Source organism: Ranitomeya variabilis, chromosome 4, assembly GCF_051348905.1.
Source record: "Ranitomeya variabilis isolate aRanVar5 chromosome 4, aRanVar5.hap1, whole genome shotgun sequence".
In the NCBI taxonomy this organism is placed as follows: Eukaryota; Metazoa; Chordata; class Amphibia; order Anura; family Dendrobatidae; genus Ranitomeya; species Ranitomeya variabilis.
Window position 1 is genome coordinate 774559935 of NC_135235.1, and position 20023 is coordinate 774579957.

General features: G+C 42.0%; 2 protein-coding genes across 2 annotated transcripts in view; one reads left to right on the forward strand and one right to left on the reverse strand.

The window, feature by feature from the left end:
* LOC143766963 (uncharacterized) overlaps positions 1–20023 on the forward strand; it is a 283831-nt gene that overhangs the window by 119779 nt on the left and 144029 nt on the right. The window lies entirely within an intron of this gene.
* LOC143766966 (uncharacterized) overlaps positions 5718–20023 on the reverse strand; it is a 49444-nt gene continuing 35138 nt past the window's right edge. Inside the window, exon 7 of the mRNA XM_077254991.1 lies at positions 5718–7249. Coding sequence (XP_077111106.1) covers positions 5898–7249 — 1352 coding nt within the window. The 3' untranslated portion in view covers positions 5718–5897. The remainder of the gene's footprint in view (positions 7250–20023) is intronic.

Genomic DNA, 20023 nt, shown 5'->3' on the forward strand with positions numbered 1-20023 from the left:
GTAAAATAAAGAATTAAAATAAAAAATATTGATATACTCACCTCTCCGACACAGCCTGCACCTTACCGCCGTAACCGGGAGCCTTCTTTGCTTAAAATGCGCGCGTTTACTGCCTTCCGTGACGTCACGGCTTGTGATTGGTCGCGTGCCACCCATGTGACCGCGACGCGACCAATCACAAGCCGTGACGTCACGGGAGGCAGTAAACGCGCGCATTTTAAAATTGCGTCACGGCTTCTGATTGGTTGCGTGCCGTGTTGTGGATTCTGTTTGTGGGCTCCCTCTGGTGGTTACTGCTGGTACTGGGTGACTTTGGTGGGTTGCGGTTTCTGGGTTCCACCTGTCCATCAGTGGCTGGGTGTTTCCTATTTAGCCTGGCCTTTCTGTCATTTCCTTGCCGGCTATCAATGTATTCAGATGTGCTCTGTTTGGTTCCTGCCTACCTGCTCCCAGATCTTTCAGTATAAGCTAAGTGCTGATTTTCAGTTGTTTGGTTTTTTGTCCAGCTTGCTTATTATGTCTCTATGCTAGCTGGTAGCTCTAGTGGACTGAGGTTCTCCCCATGTGCCATGAGTTGGCACATGGGTTCTTGTAATCTCAGGATGGTTTTTTGATTAGGGTTTTTTTTGCTGACCGCTCAGACCCCTTTTGTATCGTTCTGCTTTCTAGTTTACAGCGGGCCTCAATTTGCTAAAACTATATATATCATCTCTATGTGTGTGCCTTCCTCTCATTTCACCGTCAATACATGTGGGGGGCAACTATACCTTTTGGGGTTCATTCCTCTGGAGGCAAGTGAGGTCTTTATTTTCTCTGCAGTGCTAGTTAGCTCTTAGGCTGGTGCGTGGCGTCTAGAACCAACGTAGGCACGCTCCCTGGCTATCTCTAGTTGCGTTTGTCAGGCGTAGGGCAGCGGTCAGCCCAGGTTCCATCACCCTAGAGCTCGTCCGTTATTTATTTGTACTTTGCTTGTCCTGTGCTATCCCTTGCCATTGGGATTCATGACAGTGCCGCCCATGTGACCGCGACGCGACCAATCACAAGCCGTGACGTAATTTTCAGGTCCTGAATGCCTAATTCTAGGCATTCAGGACCTGAAAATTACATCACGGCTTGTGATTGGTCGCGTCGCGGTCACATGGGCGGCACGCAACCAATCAGAAGCCGTGACATAATTTTAAAATGCGCGCGTTTACTGCCTCCCGTGACGTCACGGCTTGTGATTGGTCGCGTCGCCCATGTGACCGCGACGCGACCAATCACAAGCCGTGACGTAATTTTCAAATCCTGAATGCCTAGAATTAGGCATTCAGGACCTGAAAATTACATCACGGCTTGTTGTGATTGGTCGCGTCGCGGTCACATGGGCGGCACGTGACCAATCAGAAGCCGTGACGTCACGGAAGGCAGTAAACGCGCGCATTTTAAGCAAAGAAGGCTGCCGGTTCCCTCGGTAAGGTGCAGGCTGCGTCGGAGAGGTGAGTATATCCCTATTTTTTATTTTTATTCTTTCTTTTACACATTATATTGATCCCGATACCGATTCCCGATATCACAAAAGTATCGGATCTCGGTATCGGAATTCCGATACCCGCAAGTATCGGCCGATACCCGATACTTGCGGTATCGGAATGCTCAACACTAGTCCTAACAAAAAAAAGATGTTTTAAAAATTGTGTTAATGTAATGGAGACATGTGGGAAATGTTAATTATTAGCTATTTATAACTCTCTGATTAAAAGGACATAAAAATAAAAATTAAAAAAATTGTGAAATTTTCTAAATTGTTGCCATTTTTTCACAAATAAATACAAGTCATATCAAGGAAATGTTACCCCTATCATAAAGTACAATATGTCTCAAAAACATTCTCAAAATCAGTGGGATCTGTTGAAGCTTTCCAGAGTTATGACCTTATAAAGTGACACTGGTCAGATTTCAAAATTTAGGCCTGGTCATTAACCTACAATGTAGCTCGGCCCTTAATGAGCGAAAGTAACTCGCCAGTACAAAGTGTGGTAAATAGAAGTCGATAGAAATGGAAATCCTTAATATTTTAGACCAAGTTGGCTCAAAAGTTAATTTTCTGTTTATATATATATATATATATATATATATATATATATATATATATATATATATATATATATATATATATATATATTTCTTGGTCATTTTTTTTCCCACAGCCATGGCCTCTGCTGATCTCCAAGAATTGAACTGCTCCATCTGCCTGGGCATCTATCCAGATCCCATCACTCTGAGAAGTGGCCACAACTTCTGCCAGGAGTGCATTAATTGTGTGTAGGATACCCAGGAGCAGTCCGGAAAATACTCCTGCCCTGAATGCCGAGAATACTTCCAGGAACATCCAGCTCTGAGAAAAAACACAACCCTGAATAACATAGCTCAACGTTTCTTGTCTACACAACCTAAAGAGGAGCAAGGAATAATATTCTGTACCTACTGTATCAAATCTTGGGTGGCAGCTATTAAATCCTGCTTGTTGTGTGAGGCGTCTCTGTGTGGGAGTCACCTGGAGGTCCACAGCAAGTCAACAGAACACAACCTATTGGAACCCACCACTGATATGCGCAGCAGAAAATGCTCTGTCCACCAGAAGATCCTGGAGTATTATCGCACAAAAGATAGCACTTATATCTGTGTCCTACAGATGAGACGAAGCCCACAAAGGACGCAAGATTAAGACAATGGTAGAGGTGACATTGACTTCTCTGAGCATGACCTTGTTTAAAGGTTATGTCACTTGCCATCCGCCTAAAAGGCATTATGGAAAAAAACAGGAAACTTAGGAAAGTTGTTTGAATCAATTACAACAAGAAATTGAAATTGCTACCCAAGACTCCAGGAAGGGAAACGTTGAACTATTCATAGTCATTCTATCTGTTTGCTATTGTTGCGTTCTGATTTTCATGGACCCATCCAGTATGTGGGTTCCAAGGCCTAATGGGGTGCATATAACTGCCTATGCCGCAGGGCTGGCCTTGTGTCAGGACTCTGAACATTTTTTACCTTTTGTGCATTACTGCCCTTTTCCAAGATGGCGTCTTTGGTCTCATCTGCACTTGTCTTCCTGCTTTAAAACTCCACCCCAGCCTTTAGTCTGTGCTAGAGTATTCTGCCTTGCATCCAGCTCCTGAGCACTCCCTGGCTCTGCACCTGCTCCTGTGAACCTGTGTGGAGATCCTGCTACTCAGCTCTGAGTTTCTGCTGCATACACCAGTTTCCAGTAAGCCTTCATCTGGCTGCTTGTGTTTGTTTCCATCTTCATCTGCTGGACATGTAAGCTGTTGCTGCTCTGCTTAAACCTGAGACTTTTACCCAGGCCTCCCTGGTTGTGCTAAGATATTATTTGAACTGCCTTATAAGCATATCTATCTGTGTTTGGACTAAGACAAGGACTTATTCGTGCCAAGTATCCTCAAGAATAATTGTGCTTCATAGACTTTCTGCGTGATTGCATTTTCCTCTGAAGTTTCCTACAGACTGTTAAGCTGCGTTTATTATTTGCACCAAGTGTTGTGGACTTGAGTTTCTCTCTGCACCTGTTTGAATCACTGTGTGATAATATAGACTTTACCACTTATAAAACTGTGCCCTGTAGTTGTCTTGTTCTACGGAAAGAGTCTCCTGAGTTATCCCTTATAATCATTACACCTTGCTGGCAATGTGCAAAACAAAGGAGTACGGGAGTACAAAATGCATATTGTGAAGTGGATTTTCAGGGGCCCATCCAGTATGTGGGTTCCAAGGCCTAATGGGGTGCACATGACTATGCAGCAGGGCTTGCCTTGCTGCCAATGTGTAAAACAAATGAGTACGGAGTACAAAATGCATATTGTGAAGTGGATTTTCATGTGCCCATCCAGTATGTGGGTTTAAAGGATTATTGGGGTGCATATGAATTGGTAGCAGGGCAGGCCTTGAATTCAATGCAACACTTTTTCAGGAGTCCCCCCTGGACATCTTATGACAGGGGTATTGTGGCCTGTTGTAATTATTGGCAGCCCATCCACTCACAGCATAGGCTACAACAGCTTAGGAGACACACTGTTTCATAATGGTCCTTTAAGATTAATGCCGCCTGATGCACCAGTAAAAATAGGCTTTGTGAGTTTAAGAGTCCCTCCTTCGTAAGTGAAACAAGATGGGTCTGCTTATGTGTCACACACCACATGGCCAGCTAGGGGTGTTACATGTTACAATGACATTTCCCAGTGAATGCATTTGTAGTGGTTGAAAGCAATGTTAAAGTTTAAAAACGCTTCAAAAACGCTGCGTCTGAACTAAGCCTAAGTGAAAGAGGAAATTTTCAGTCTGGAGTTAAATATTTGGTCTTACAGGAAAGTCATTGACCTGCAAAGGATGTACCTTGACATATTTCCAAGCAAAACCCATTTTGGTTTCGTATTAATGTGTTTTTTGTGGCACCGGGAAAAATGGCATGAATCTCGGAAAATAATGATTAAAGCTGTGAACTAGGAGTCAGGCATGCTTCCAGGGGCGATCCCCATGATGTCCCTGTGTCATTTGAGCAGTGTTGCCATCATTTTCAGAAGTTTTTAGATCTTAAAAGGACCCCGCGGGGGGATCGTGGTAAAATACTTGGGTCTCCCATAAACTTAGATTGGGCTCGTTGTTCTGACTGAGTACCCGAGTATTCAAATTTGCTCAACCCGAGCAATGAGCACCCCAGCATTTTAGTGCTCGCCCATCACTACTGGTTACCCATTCACTCCAGAATCCAGTACCAAACTATTACCCTCATCCACAAAGCACTCCATGGCTCAGCACCACCCTACATCTCCTCCCTGGTCTCAGTCTACCACCCTACTCATGCTCTCTGTTGTGGTAATAACCTGAGATTAGCATCCTCAATAATCAGAACCTCCCACTCCCGTCTCCAAGACTTTTCATGTGCTTCGTCAATTCTTTGGAATGCACTACCCAGGTTAATACGATTAGTCCCCAATCCCCACAGTTTTAAGCATGTCCTAAAAACGCATTTGTTCAGACTGGCCTACCGCCTCCACGCATTAACCTAACTATCCCTGTGTGGCCCATTCAAAAAACTTAAACCATAATCAGGTTCCTCGCATCTTGTTCTCATACACTTTACACAGCTAATAGCCCTCTGTGTCTGTACTGCTACATATTTAGGCTGATAACTGATTCATACAGCTTTACATGACACCCGATCCTTACACTATGGTTGCTCCGAACAACGAAAGCCATCCACCTCTCATTTCTCCCCTTTTTCCTCACAGATTGTAAGCTTGCGAGCAGCAGGGCCCTCATTCCTCCTGGTATCTGTTTTGATCTGTTTATTGTTATGCTGTAATGTCTATTGTCTGTACAAGTCCCCTCTATAATTTGTAAAGCGCTGCGGAATATGTTGGCGCTATATAAATAAAATTATTATTATTACCTTAACATATTTTCCAGGAAAATCCATATTGGTTTTGTTTTCGAATGTTTTTTGGTGCACCTGTAAAAATGGCGTGAAACTCTGACAACATTGCTTACAGCTGTGACCTAGAAGTCAGAAATGCTTCCAGAGACAATCCCCATGATGTTCCTGTGTCATTTGAGAAGACTTACCATCATTTTCAGACGTTTTTAGACCTTAAAAGGATCGCGGTAAAAATATTCGGGTTTCCCATAGACTTACATAGGGCTTGTTGCTCAGGTCGAGTACCCGAGTATTCCAATTTGCTGGACCAGAGCAACGATCACCCAAGCATTTTAGTGCTTGCGCATCACTAGTTAAAACTATTCCAACATTATGAACATAAATAAGGCTTCTTCCCTATGTGATGTCTCTGATGTTTATTAACAGAAGATTTCCAAGTAAAATATTTCCCACATTAAGAAAATTAAAAAGGCTTCTCCTCTGTGTGACTGCTCTGATGTCTAACAAGAAGCGCTTTCCATTTAAAACATTTCCCACATTCTGAACAGGAAAAAGGCTTCTGCCCCGTGTGAGTTATTTTGTGTGTAACAAGATTACTTTTACGGTTAAAACATTTTCCACATTCTGAACAGGAAAAAGGCTTCTCCCCTGTGTGGGTTCTCCGGTGATTAACAAAATGTGATTTACGTGCAAAACATTTCCCACATTCTGAACAGGTAAAAGGCTTCTCCCCAGTGTGGGTTCTTTGATGGGTAACAAGATGTGATTTCTGGATAAAACATTTCCCACATTCTGAACAGGAAAAAGGCTTCTCCCCTGTGTGGGTTCTTTGATGGCTATCACGAGTTATTTTCCATTTAAAACATTTCCCACATTCTGAACATGAATATGGCTTCTCCCCTGTGTGAGTTCTTTGGTGTTCATCAAGATTCCATTTCTGGTTAAAACATTTCCCACATTCTGAACAGGAAAAAGGCTTCTCCCCCGTGTGAATTCTATGGTGATTAACCAAATCTGATTTCTGGTTAAAACATTTCCCACATTCTGAACATGAGAATGGCTTCTCCCCTGTGTGAGTTCTATGGTGATAAACCAAATCTGATTTCTGGTTAAAACATTTCCCACATTCTGAACATGAAAAACGCTTCTCCCCCGTGTGAGTTACTTTATGTGTAACAAGATTACTTTTACGGTTAAAACATTTTCCACATTCTGTACAGGAAAAAGGCTTCTCCCCTGTGTGAGTTCTCTGGTGAGTAACAAGCAGTGATTTATGTGCAAAACATTTACCACATTCTGAACAGGAAAAAGGCTTCTGCCCCATGTGAGTTCTTTGGTGTGTAACAAAATGTGATTTACGTGCAAAACATTTCCCACATTCTGAACATGAAAAAGGCTTCTCCCCCGTGTGAGTTCTATGGTGATAAACCAATTCTGATTTCTTGTTAAAACATTTCCCACATTCTGAACATGAAAAAGGCTTCTCCCCCGTGTGAGTTCTATGGTGATAAACCAAATCTGCTTTCCGAATATAACATTTGCCACATTCTGAACATGAAAATGACCTCTTTGCTTTAGGAGCAGTTTGTTTTTTAATGTCTCTTTTGTGACTTTGATTTTCCGTAGTAGTCAGTAATGAATCAGAAGATGGGACCTGTTTCATAGGATAGGATGATAGATCTTTGCTGTGAATGGATGATGGTATATCTGGAGTAAAAGCAATCACTTCTGTTGCATCTTGTGGGATCTCAAGATCATCAGATTTAAAAATTGAAGATGTCAGCTGTCCCTCTGATCTCCTGGTACAGTCATCTGCTAAGATAAAAACATTTTTTTTTTATAAAAATATCCTTGAGTTTTATATTTTTGAACATTTTTACTTAAACAGTCCATAAAATGGCAAGCTATGTAAAAAACTTTAATTATTTACCAAGACAATGACAGTTCACAGTCTAATAGAAAACCTTGTTGGATGAACCAGTAGTGCGCGATGTTCAACTGTTTGGTCATTCTGCCTCCCAAATATCGAATAAAAAGAAACCAATCAATAGGCGAAAATAATACCAATTCTCATCTGATAAAAAACAATCCCCACTCAGGTCCATTCGAATGGTTATACAAAACAAAATATTCAATTAAAGCTTAATATAGGCACTCACTGTGTGGCTAATTACTAAATAACTAGCTAATTCTAGTATGCACACTAGGGTGACCACAAAAAATCGATGTTGGAATTTTGTCCGTCTGGACCCCACAAAACGATTCCCCTTTCCGGATATTGAGATAGCCAAAATTTGAGCTCGATTAAACGACGTTAACCCGTGCCGCTCGTCGCTCAAAGTTTGAAAAAATCCGAATTTTTGCCCAAAAAGCTGACATATGAAGCCATAACTCCAGAATGGTAAATAATAAAAACACGCTTAATATCTCAAAAGAAAGCTAATGTTGTTCTTCAAAATTTATATTTTATACATAATTGTTATTTTAAGTCAAACTGAGTTAAAACATCTTTTAGCCCCAAGAACGTGACCTGGTACCACTAGGAGCATACTTCGTATATTTTGTTATTAAGTGATACATTTTTTTTTTTTTTGGTATATTTTTGAGTTTAAAGTAGGAATATAATAAAAAAACAAGTAATACTGATAAGTCTAATGACTTTTATTTTAAAATATAAAAATGAGGTATTTAATACATACAAAACAGACACAGAAAAGATACAGACGTAGTACCTACATGAGTTGATAATTTTACATAGTTATCTAATCTAACCCTCTTGAGTACAAAGTCTCGAAAACTTTATTACATTCTAGAAGGCAAACGTTCAGAGAACAATATACTAAAAACATGTTAGATAAAGTAAACATTCCTGAAAAAGAGCCCGTGGTTGTCCATTGGGACGGTAAACTTTTACCGGGTGTTTTAAAAAATGAGCAATGTGAGCGAATAGCTATTGCTATTTCATATGGCGAAAAGGAACAGCTGCTGGGAGTTCCTGTAACAGCAAGCAGCTCTGGAGAGGAGCAAGCCGAAGCCGTATATGAATGCCTACAGGAATGGGGTCTTCCCAACACCGTCAAGGCGATGTGCTTCGACACTGCAGCATCGAACACGGGAAGACTCAAAGGAGCATGCGTCCTATTGGAGCAAATGTTAGGAAGAGAATTGCTACACCTAGCTTGCCGTCACCATATCTTGGAAATTGTGTTAAGAGGCGTATTCGACACAAAAATGGGATCAACCACTGGACCTCATGCAGACATTTTCAAAAGATTCCTCACTGCGTGGCCCAAGATAGACAAAGGAAAATACGACACAGGTATCAGTGACAAGCTAATACAAAAGCAGCTAACTACAGAAGTAATTGCAAATGTTACTGCTGAATTCGAGACCAAATTAACTGAGAGCCACCCCAGAGATGACTACAAGGAGCTGTTGCAGTTGGTTCTCGTATTTGTTGGATCACTAGACGGCAATGTTGTGGGTTTTAGAACTCCAGGAGCCATTCATCACGCTAGGTGGATGGCAAAGGCTATTTACTGCTTAAAAATGTTCATTTTTCGTCGTCAATTTAAGATGTCTAAAGAAGAAGAAAGTTCTGTGCGTGCCATTTCTGTTTTCCTAGTTAAAATTTATTGTAAAGCTTGGTTCAATGCTCCAAAAGCTCATCTTGCGCCAAAGCAAGATTTAGGTATTTTGCATAGTCTGTTAGACTATAAAGAATGTGACAACGACATTGCAGAAATAGCCCTGACCAAATTTTCGAACCATTTGTGGTATTTGAATGCAGAGTTGGTGGGATTATCGTTTTTTGATCCCAACATTACAGACGATGAAAAGTTGTTAATGGCTAATAAATTGCTCAGTAGCACAGATGAACTATCAGAGCACGCTAGGGTTGTAAATCCAAAAGTTAAGAAAGAAAAAGTAAAAGAGGTCGTTGATGGAGGATTGTTAAATTTACTTACCAAAGAAACATTTACATTCTTTGACCGATTTAATATAAAAACGGATTTCCTAAGACAAAATCCAAACACCTGGCCTCAAAATAATGACTTCCAAGAAGGATTGAAAATTGTCAAAACATTAAAAGTAGTTAATGATATGGCTGAGCGTGGTGTTAAATTAATAACCGACTTTAACGACCTTCTGACAAAAAATGAAGAACAAAAGCAATGTGTCCTGCAAGTTGTAAGCAAATGCCGAGCATTATATTCTGACGTTTCAAAAACTACTTTAACAAAACCTCTAGAATAGATTAGATAACTATGTAAAATTATCAACTCATGTAGGTACTACGTCTGTATCTTTTCTGTCTGTTTTGTATGTATTAAATACCTCATTTTTATATTTTAAAATAAAAAAAGTCATTAGACTTATCAGTATTACTTGTTTTTTTTATTATATTTCTACTTTAAACTCAAAAATATACCAAAAAAAAAAAAAATGTATCACTTAATAACAAAATATACGAAGTATGCTCCTAGTGGTACCAGGTCACGTTCTTGGGGCTAAAAGATGTTTTAACTCAGTTTGACTTAAAATAACAATTATGTATAAAATATAAATTTTGAAGAACAACATTAGCTTTCTTTTGAGATATTAAGCGTGTTTTTATTATTTACCATTCTGGAGTTATGGCTTCATATGTCAGCTTTTTGGGCAAAAATTCGGATTTTTTCAAACTTTGAGCGACGAGCGGCACGGGTTAACGTCGTTTGATCGAGCTCAAATTTTGGCTATCTCAATATCCGGAAAGGGGAATCGTTTTGTGGGGTCCAGACGGACAAGATTCCCACATTTTTTCAAACCCATATAAGATCCGGTCACCCTAATGCACACCTATACGTGAAGGGAGGGAATGTACAGGTGCCGTCATGAGATCAGAGAAATACCGTTACCGGTAAGTAACTATGATTTTTTCTTTCCCCCATGATGGCACCACGGAGAGAATTACATATATTGTACATTAGGGGGGACCACTGCCTCCAGAACCCTTCTCCCAAAGGTGAGGTCTGAAGAAGAGGTCAAGTCTATCCGGTAATGAGTGAAGAATGTAGAGGGAGAATACCAAGTAGCGGCTCTAAATATCTGCTCTATCGAGGCACCGGCTCTCTCTGCCCAGGAAGTCGCCACCGCTCTGGTTGAATGGGTTTTTATCTCCTCTGGGACAGCTGCTCCACACGAGGAATAGGATAGGGTGATAGCGTCTCTTATCCATCTTGCCAGTGTGGCCTTTGATGCTTTCTGTCCCTTCCATGGACCCTGGAAGCATGCAAAAAGAGACCTATCCTTCCTACACTCCCTCGTAGCTACCAGATACTGGACTAGGCATATTTTTACATCAAACGTATGCAGCACCTCTTCCCCCTCACTTTTGGGATTGGGGCAGAAGGAGGGCAGAAAGATTTCTTGGGTCCTATGGAACTGTGTTGAAACTTTCGGAAGGTAAGCTTGGTCGTTCTTAAGGATGACTCTATCTTCCAGTGCCTTTGTAAAGGGCAGGTACACCGATAAAACCTGTATAATGCTAACCCTACGGGCAGATGTTAAAGCTACGAGAAGGGAGGTTTTAGGAGACATGATTTAGATGAGACAAGTTTAGGTCCCAGGGAGGAGTAGTATGAAGGGAAATAGGCCTGGATCTACTTGAAGCCTTAATAAATCTTATTACCCAATGATTTTTAGCCCGGTCATAATTGTACAAAGCTCCTAGCGCTGCCACCTGAACTTTCAAGGTGCTTGTAGACAATCCCTGTTCCAACCCCTTCTGTAAAGATTCTAGGATTTTGTTTATTGGGACTTCCCCGATTAGGTTGGCACCTGCTACTGAGATAAATTTTTCTCACACTCGCCCATATGCTTTAGTAGTTACTGGTTTCCTACTTTGTAGTAGGGTGGATACCAAGTTTGAAGAGAAGCCCCTACTGCTAAGGAGTTCCCTCTCAAATGCCAAGCTGTCATGTGTAAGTTTTTTACATGTGGATGATTCACTGGCCCCTGGGACAAGAGGTCCGGAGTGTCCAGCAGGACCCAAGGGTCTGAGATGGACATCATCCTCAGCCACGAAAACCATATCCTTCATGGCCAGAAAGGTGTTATTACAATAACTCTTGCATTGTCCTCCCGAATTTTCCTCAACACTAAGGGAATCAGTGCTATTGGCGGGAAAGTGTAGGCTAGATGGTAATTCCAGGGTATTGTGAAGGCGTCTAGACCTACTGGGCCCCCTCAGGGATCGACTGAGCAGAAGGTCTCTATTTTCCGATTCCAACTGTTCGCGAATAGGTCTATTTCTGAACAAAAATACACCAGTATACAGGCAGAGATGCTTACCTGTTCAAGGCCTCCAACAATTGCACTAAACAAGGTGCAGCGGACCCAAGTAAAGATGGCAAATACACAGGTGCAATAATACCGATAATGCAGCCACCCTACAATCAGGAATTGGCTGCTTGGTGCACCTGTGCAAAAAAATAGTCTGTATGTGGCGTGTTCACACGGGAATGCAAAGTATATGGCTCAAAGCCTATTAATGACGCCATGTAGCGGGCTCACCATAATGCATCAAATTACTTGAATCGGACAAGTCACTCTCCACTTCACTAACATTAGATTCAGGGGATCTATGTCTGAGCCTATGTTTTTTCTTTGAGCTTTTAATGCCTTTGAGGGCATCTTCTCCTGATTTTTTTTATCAGAGTTCTAAGGCCTAATGCAAAATTAGGGGATTCTTCTTGAATTGTTTGCTCTATACTTGCAGTGCAGAGCTTATAGCACATATCCTGTGTTTGGACTTAGCTACACATTTCTTTCCCTAGAAAAAAGATAACAAACCCTAATTAAAGGGTAGACTTTCACAAAGATCACTCACCCTCCTATAGTAAGAGATACCGTCTCTGGCCTAAGGATTATGTCCACAACTGGATCCACTTCTGGCCGTGCCATTTTGCCAGAGCCTCTGCTGCGCTGAGACCCTGAGCGACTGCTGCTGCTATGCTGCTGGGAGGAAGTGTCTCCCTTGCGCTGCTGTCGCTGCAGGTGCTGGCGTTGCTGGTGCTGCCTCTGCCTTTGAACATGCTTCGGGACTGCACCTGGATGCCCTGCTCCTCTAGATGTTCATGGTCACTCATGGTGATCTAGGCACTATTTCCACACCATTCAGGGGTTTAAATAGATTTTCTGGGCCCTCTCCCGCCCCCAGGTGATGCGGCGCTGATTTCCAGTGATGCACCGCACCGTCACTGGGAACACCCCTCGCGCATGCGCACTACTGTTTTCCCAGTAGTGCTTTGCGCTGCTCGTGTCATGGGGGGGGTTCGTCTCGTCTCAGGTCCCATGCTCCGGGAATATTCAGCGAGGTGGGCACTGCTCTAAGGGCCCACGGCATGCATAATTGAGGTGGCAGCCGCCACAGTCACGCTGCCCTGTAGATGCCACCTCCATCACTTGACCACCAGCCAGGACATATTTTTTCCTGGTGGCACTTCGGGGGAGAAGACACAACCGCCCCAGCCGAGGCAGGGAGCCCCACTGCCTGGATCGAAATGGTCGGCCCCCAGCATCCCACAATGATCTAAGGTATATCCGTGCTGTAGGTTCCCCATCAGGGACAGGAAACCAACTGATGTGGGAGAGAGGTATCGCCTTTGTCACCTGTAGGTTTCCTGTCCCTGAGGGCGGATCCCCTCTCTCCGTGGTGCCGTCATGGGGGAAAGAGAAACATAGGCTCCCACACTAAGGGTGGCCCAAAGGCTGTTGAAAAGCAACAGAGTTTCTATAAACCAATCCAGCAAAATCTGCTCTCACTTCTGAGTCTTGCAGTGTGCTCAAACAACACTTAGGATCCCTGTATTTAGCAATACTATAGTGAGAAGAATCCACTTAATTTGTGGTGTGTGTCTCCTGGAGCACAATCTGGGCACTATGTGCTGGGTAATAAAATGGCCAATGTGTAATTTTCACTCTCCAACATCCACTGCGTGTTAATTTCCGGAAGTGGCTGTGGAGTCATAATATTTATTCCTCCTACACACATGGTCTAAATTGTTGGTACCCCTCGTTTAATGACAGAAAAACCCACAATGGTCACAGAAATAACTTGAATCTGACAAAATAATGAATAAAAAATCTATGCAAATGAACAAATGAAAGTCAGACATTGCTTTTTAACCATGCTTCCACAGAATTAAAAAAAAATAAAACTTATGAAATATGCCTGGACAGAAATGATGGTACCCTTAACTTAACCAATTTGTGACCACCAAAGGTAGATAAACGTCGGCACTAGAAGGGCTTTGTGCAGCCCTCATCAGGACCCCATCGTACCTTATAACGAAGGGATTCTGGCGCACAACACTTCCTGTGACCCCCGACCTCATAGAGACCTGATTGGTTCAGGTCCTGATGATATCAGCGTCACACCAGCCAATGAGACAAATCACTGGGAAAGTTTGTCATAGCAACGAACTTTCCCAGGCGATCTGCCTCATAAAAACGCTGTTTGTCCTCAGATCTCCTGTGAGTGAGAGATTAGAGGAGAAACAGTGTTACAAGCGCTGCTGGCAACAGCTGTGTCAGTCAGCGATCTTGTTATAAAGTAAAAAAAACAGATAAGGCAGGTTAGGGTTAGTGCTATAGTTAGTGTTACTGTTAGGTTAAAGTTAGGGTTAGAGTTTATTCTAAAGTTAGGGTTAGGCTAAAGAAGTAGGATTTTCTTAATTGTCTCCCCAATAGTTTGGTCACATCACGAGAGTTTTCTATTTCCGGAAAAAAAAAACGAGTAAAATGACCCGTCAGTATAATATTGCAGAGGAGGCTTATGCACTTTTATGTTCTGACAGCGAAGAAAGTGCAGTGTCAGATGGCGATGTGGATTTCGAGGGTTTTAGTAGCAGCGACTATGATAGCTCAGAAATGAGCAGTGATTCTGGTCCATCCTCACACACAAGGACCAGTACAACAAGAAGGACAAATAGCGCTTCTGGAGAAATGTCTCCAACTCAGGGAACAATGCCCAGTACTAGCGCTGTCCCTAGTGCTCGTGATTTGGTGCACACCAATGTCCAAGGGGCTTTGCCTCTTGATGTAGCATTTCCCAGATGGGAGGCTTCGAATCCGGCTACTCCATTCATCCCTAATTTTAATGCCATTCCTGGTATAAATGTGGAGGTGGAAAATTTGGACCAGTTTTTTTGTTTAATTTGTTTCTGACAGGTAGCTTGCTACAGCATATTGTCCTGCAAAAAAATTTATATGCATCCCAATTCATCAGCGAGAATCCACGATCCTATCATGCTAGGTCAAATTTATGGACACCAACTAATGTCCTAGAAATGAAAAATTTTTTCGGACTTACATCCGCTATGGTGCTTGTTTAAAAAAAAAAACAAGCATTCCCCACAAATATTGATAATCTAATCCGGAATATTTCATTGGATTTTAATTTCTTTGTGGGGAAGGATTTGTCGTGGAGGGGGAAAAATATTTCGGTTAAGACTTTCATCATCCCAAAAATTCGATACTATTTTAGATCCATCCCTATTCCAATTCCTATACTGTATTTACCGTATTTTTCGGACTATAGGACGCACCGGACTATAAGGCGCACCCAGGTTTTAGAGGTGGAAAATAGGGAAAAAAATATTTGAAGCAAAAAATGTGGTAAAATATTTAATAAGATAAATAACATACTATTATATGTGGTGTTATTATATATAATAGTATGTTATTATGTTGGAAGCTGCGGGACCAGTGTGGTGTCTGTACAGTACTATATGAAGATGCTGGAGGGTGAGTATAAGAATGGGGGCACATGGCTTATAGTGAAAGCACCACTCCAGCACTGCAAAATAACACTGGAGGGCTGCTTTAAAATCCCATGGGAGAACTATAACTCCCAGCATGTCTTGCAGATCCTATGACATGCTGGGAGTTATAGTTCACCACAGGAGTGGCAGAGTGCTTTATTGTGTTTTGTAAAGACTAACCTCTTAATTGTGGCAGCCAGCCACTGTGGTGAGGTACAAGCATCCCATGGCTGCACACACAGAGCCCTCCCTCTTGTTGCCTCTCCACAGCACAGGTTATGAGGAAGCTGCAGATTCTAGTGGGGAGCCTGAAGGACCTGTGATGATGTCAGGAAGAGGGAGGGCTCTGAGCTGCCATGTGATGCTCCAGCCCGCCCACTTCTGACATCATCACAAGTCCTGATTGTGCACAGCACTCGGCATCCAGGCATGGCAGGCAGGTACGCTGCGATCTCCTCTCTCCTCTGGCCCCTGCTGCCTCCTCCTCCCCAGGACACACAATCCTTCCCAGCTGCTGCAGGAGTCAGCGCTGAGGAAACCATGTGTGTCGCTGCATAAGTGCAGCATTCATTTGCTGCTCCCGGCTCACCGCTCAGCTGATCGGTGGGCGGGGAGCAGCTAATAAATATTCACTGCACTTAATCAGCGGGGCCACGTGGTTTCCCTAGCGCTGATTCCGGGCAGCAGGGACATCCTGAAGTGGGATAACAGTGCGATCCCACTCACTGCTGCCCCCCTCCCCACATGCTACATCCGGACCATAAGACGCACCCACACTTTCCTCCCAAATTTGGAGGAAAAAAAGTGCGTCTTATAGTCCGAAAAATACGGTAACTAACATTCAGACATTAATTAACACCTACTTGTGGAATAATAAAAGAGCGAGAGTTGCTACGGGAATACTTCACAAAAATAAACTAACTGGGGGAATGGGTTTACCTAATATTATGGCTCATTATTACACAAACTTAGTTAAACAGAGTTTCCACTGGTGGTCCAAGGGGGAAACACCCACTTGGCTAGATCTCGAGACCACACTAAATCTCAATAATGCACCTAAAGAACTTATCCTCAAACAATTAATGAACATTAAAAATGTTAGCAATAAATCTCATCCAATATTTATGGCAGCCAGCAAGACCTGGTACAAATTTGCTAGGCCTAAGAGGGGCTCGGATAGTTTTGAATCTCTAGGTAATCTTTCCATTTCTTTAATTTTTGATCTATATAAAAGAGCAGTCAATCCCCTATGGACAGAATATAAAATCATAAAATTGAAAGGTATTTTTAATGGGAAAAACTTTTTACCCTTTAGCACTCTAAAAAAATAGTTTTGGTGTTCCTCCTACTGTTTTTTGTGAATACCAGATTGTAAAAGATCAAGTCCAAACATTTCTCTCCAATAGACCCTCTTTTTTCGAAGCTGAACAAAACCTCATTTGCAACCCTGATCATAATATTTTTTGGAGCTACAAGTACATATACGGATGGTTCAATAATAATGTCGAATTTGCTAAGTCCCCGTTTATGCTAAAGTGGGATGAAGAACTTCAACTAACAATCGACATAGATGAGTGGGAAAGGGCTCTTGCCAGTACTTATTCCTCTACTATCTCAATGACCCTACAAGAGTCATATTTTAAAATAATCTCTAGGTGGTATCTAACTCCCGCAAGGTGGTCTTTGATTGGCAGTCATAATTCCTCGGACTGTTGGAGGAATTGTGGGCATAGAGGTAGATTGCTTCACATTTTTTGGAATTGCCCTAAGATAAAACCATTATGGACAAAGATTTCTGACATGATCAACGTCCTAGTAAGAGGGAATATTGTCCTCTCCCCTCCGATGGCTTTGCTTTCTGTTGGTTTAAATTTTCTACATTTTTCTCTTAGGGCAATTGTTATTCATATTTTACTGGTAACAAAAAATGCTATTGCATACAAATGGAAGAACCCTACACCTCCTTCCATCCAAGAAATAGTGGAACATATTGCTCTAAATAAAACATATGAACAAAAGTTCTCCATTGCTAATGATAGTTTTAAAAAAATTTCTGATAAGTGGTCCCGTTGGACAGAGGTCTTCCCATAATATATCGCAATTTGAATGTTTGTTTTGTTTTTTGGAGATTCGTTCCTTCGGAAGTTTTATTTTTGTTGCTATGTGATTATGTGGTACTTTATTGTAAATGTGATTACTTGTTTTTGTACTTCACAAGCGTCTTCTCACTCCTTTTTTTTCCTTTTCTTTCCTACCCTCCCGCCCATTTTTCCCTCCCCTTTCCCTCTTTGTCTTTTATCCTCATTTTTTCCATCTCCCATTGAAAGTTTAAATTTCAATAAAATTTGTTTGAAAAAAAAAAACAAGCATTCGGTCCTATTGGTCCAACCGCCCTGTTCAAGCCACCCCAATGTTTCCTGCCATTCTTCCTAGGACCCGTTATGAAATGCTCAAGAGATTTTGGCATTTTAACGACAACAGTCAATGCCTGCCCAGAAATGCCCCAGAACATGACAGACTATTGAAAATCAGTCCCATCATAGAAGACTTGACAGAAAAGTTCTTAAAGCTTTACACCCCAACAGAAAACATTTCCATTGATGAGTCCCTTGTAAAATTCAAAGAAAGACTGCACCTCAAGCAATTTATTCCTTCTAACAGGGCAAGGTTCGGAATAAAGCTCTATAAAATGTGCGACAGTTCAATTTATGAGGGGAAAGACAGCCAACTAAACCCACCAGGATGCCCTACTTATCGGGGGACATCTGGAAAAACCATTTGGAAACTGGTAACTCCATTTTTACAAAAAGGCTACAATCTATGCTGACAACTACTACACCAGCATACCTCCATTTAAAAGTCTGGTTGAAAATAACATGGGGGCTTGTGGGACCATTCGCAAAATCTGGTAGGGGTTTCCACAATCACTGGTCAACTAAAAGTTCTGAAAGGGGCAGTCAGGTGTTTAAGCAATGGAGAGCAGCTTGCCCTTACGTATAAGGATAAAAAAGATATTTTTATCCTGAGCTCGATCCACACAGATGCCACAAGGGCCACTGCAGACCAACAGGGATCCACTACTCCAAAACCTGTGTCTGTCATTGACTACAACAAATATATGGGGGGGTGGACCTTGCAGACCAGGTTCTACAGCCTTACCAGGTATTAGGAAAATCATATACCTGGTATAAAAAGTTAGTCATTTATATATTTTGTCCCCACCAATCCTTTAGAGTCTGAAGCTGTCAGAAGACTCACTGAGCGACATTTTATTGCACTCATTCCAGCAACTGAAACAAGAAAGATCCCCCAGAGAAGATGTTGTGAATGTTCCAAGAGAGCAATGAGGCATTATACCCGCTATTATTGCCCACAATGCCCATCATTGCTGGCCTTATGCCTCCATGACTGGTTTTAAGATTTTTTTTTAACAATGGTGTCCTCCTTGGTCGTCTCCCATGAAGTCCACTTTGGCTCATACAACTACGGATGGTGCGATCTGACACTGATGTTCCTTGAGCTTGAAGTTCACCTTAAATCTGTTTAGAAGTTTTTCTGGCTTCTTTGTTACCATTCGTATTATACGTCTCTTTGATTTGTCATCAGTTCTCCTCCTGTGGCCACGTCCAAGGAGGTTGGCTACAGTCCCATGGATCTTACATTTCTGAATAATATGTGCAGCTGTAGTCACAGGAACATCAAGCTGCTTGGAGATGGTCTTATAACTTTTACCTTTAACATGTTTGTCTACAATTTGCTTTCTAATCTCCTGAGACAACTCTTTCCTTCGCTTCCTCTGGTCCATGTTGAGTACGATACACACCATGTCACCAAACAGCACAGTGAGGATCTGTAGCCCTATATACAGGCCACTCACTGATTCCAAGATTGTAGACACCCGTGATGCTAGTTAGTGGACACACCGTGATTTAACATGTCCCTTTTGTCACATTATTTTCAGGGGTACCATCATTTCTGTCCAGGCCTGATTCATGAGTTTTATTTATTTTTAGTTTTTTAAATTCTGTGGAAGCATGGTGGAAAAGCAATGTCTGACTTTCATTTGTTCATTTTCATAGATCTTTTATTTATTATTACTTTTGTCAGATTCAAGTTATTTCTGTGACAATTGTGGGTTTTTCTGTCATTAAACGAAGGGCACTAACAATTTTTACCACATATGTATAGATTATAACCCTCAGTGAATTAATTTATAAAATGAAATCACTTTTATGGGGATTTTGACTATTCTGTTTTTTTTTTTATCATTTAGACATATTAGGGCTTCTGCATATGGTGTGTCCAATCTCATCTGGGATCTGTTCCTGCTGTCCAGCTGGAGTAATCTGCTCCCTACTTCAGCCAATTGGAAAGTACCACAGCCTACTAAAGCACATGGCCGGAATCTGCCAGAATCAGCGTGGATCTCCTCTGGTTCAGTCCTCTGTGCTCAGTTTGCGGCTTGTGCATTTGTTCCCTGTTGTGACTGTGGCCCGTTTACTGACTACTCTTGTGTCTTCTGATTCTGTATACTGTTCTTCCGGTTCTGACCCAGCTACCTGACTATTCTTCTTGCCATCAAATACCACAGAATAGCAGGTAACACCATGGTCCAAGCCTAGGGGTCCCAGTGTAAGTCCAGATCCATGTAAATGTGGTGAAGGGTGATGAGCAAGGCTATCCTTGGGATATGGAAAGCAGAGAAGATAGTGCCAAGCATGTTCATGGTGGAGATCTTTTGAGCTGCCAGTTGACCATGAACAGTGCTCCCAATATATTG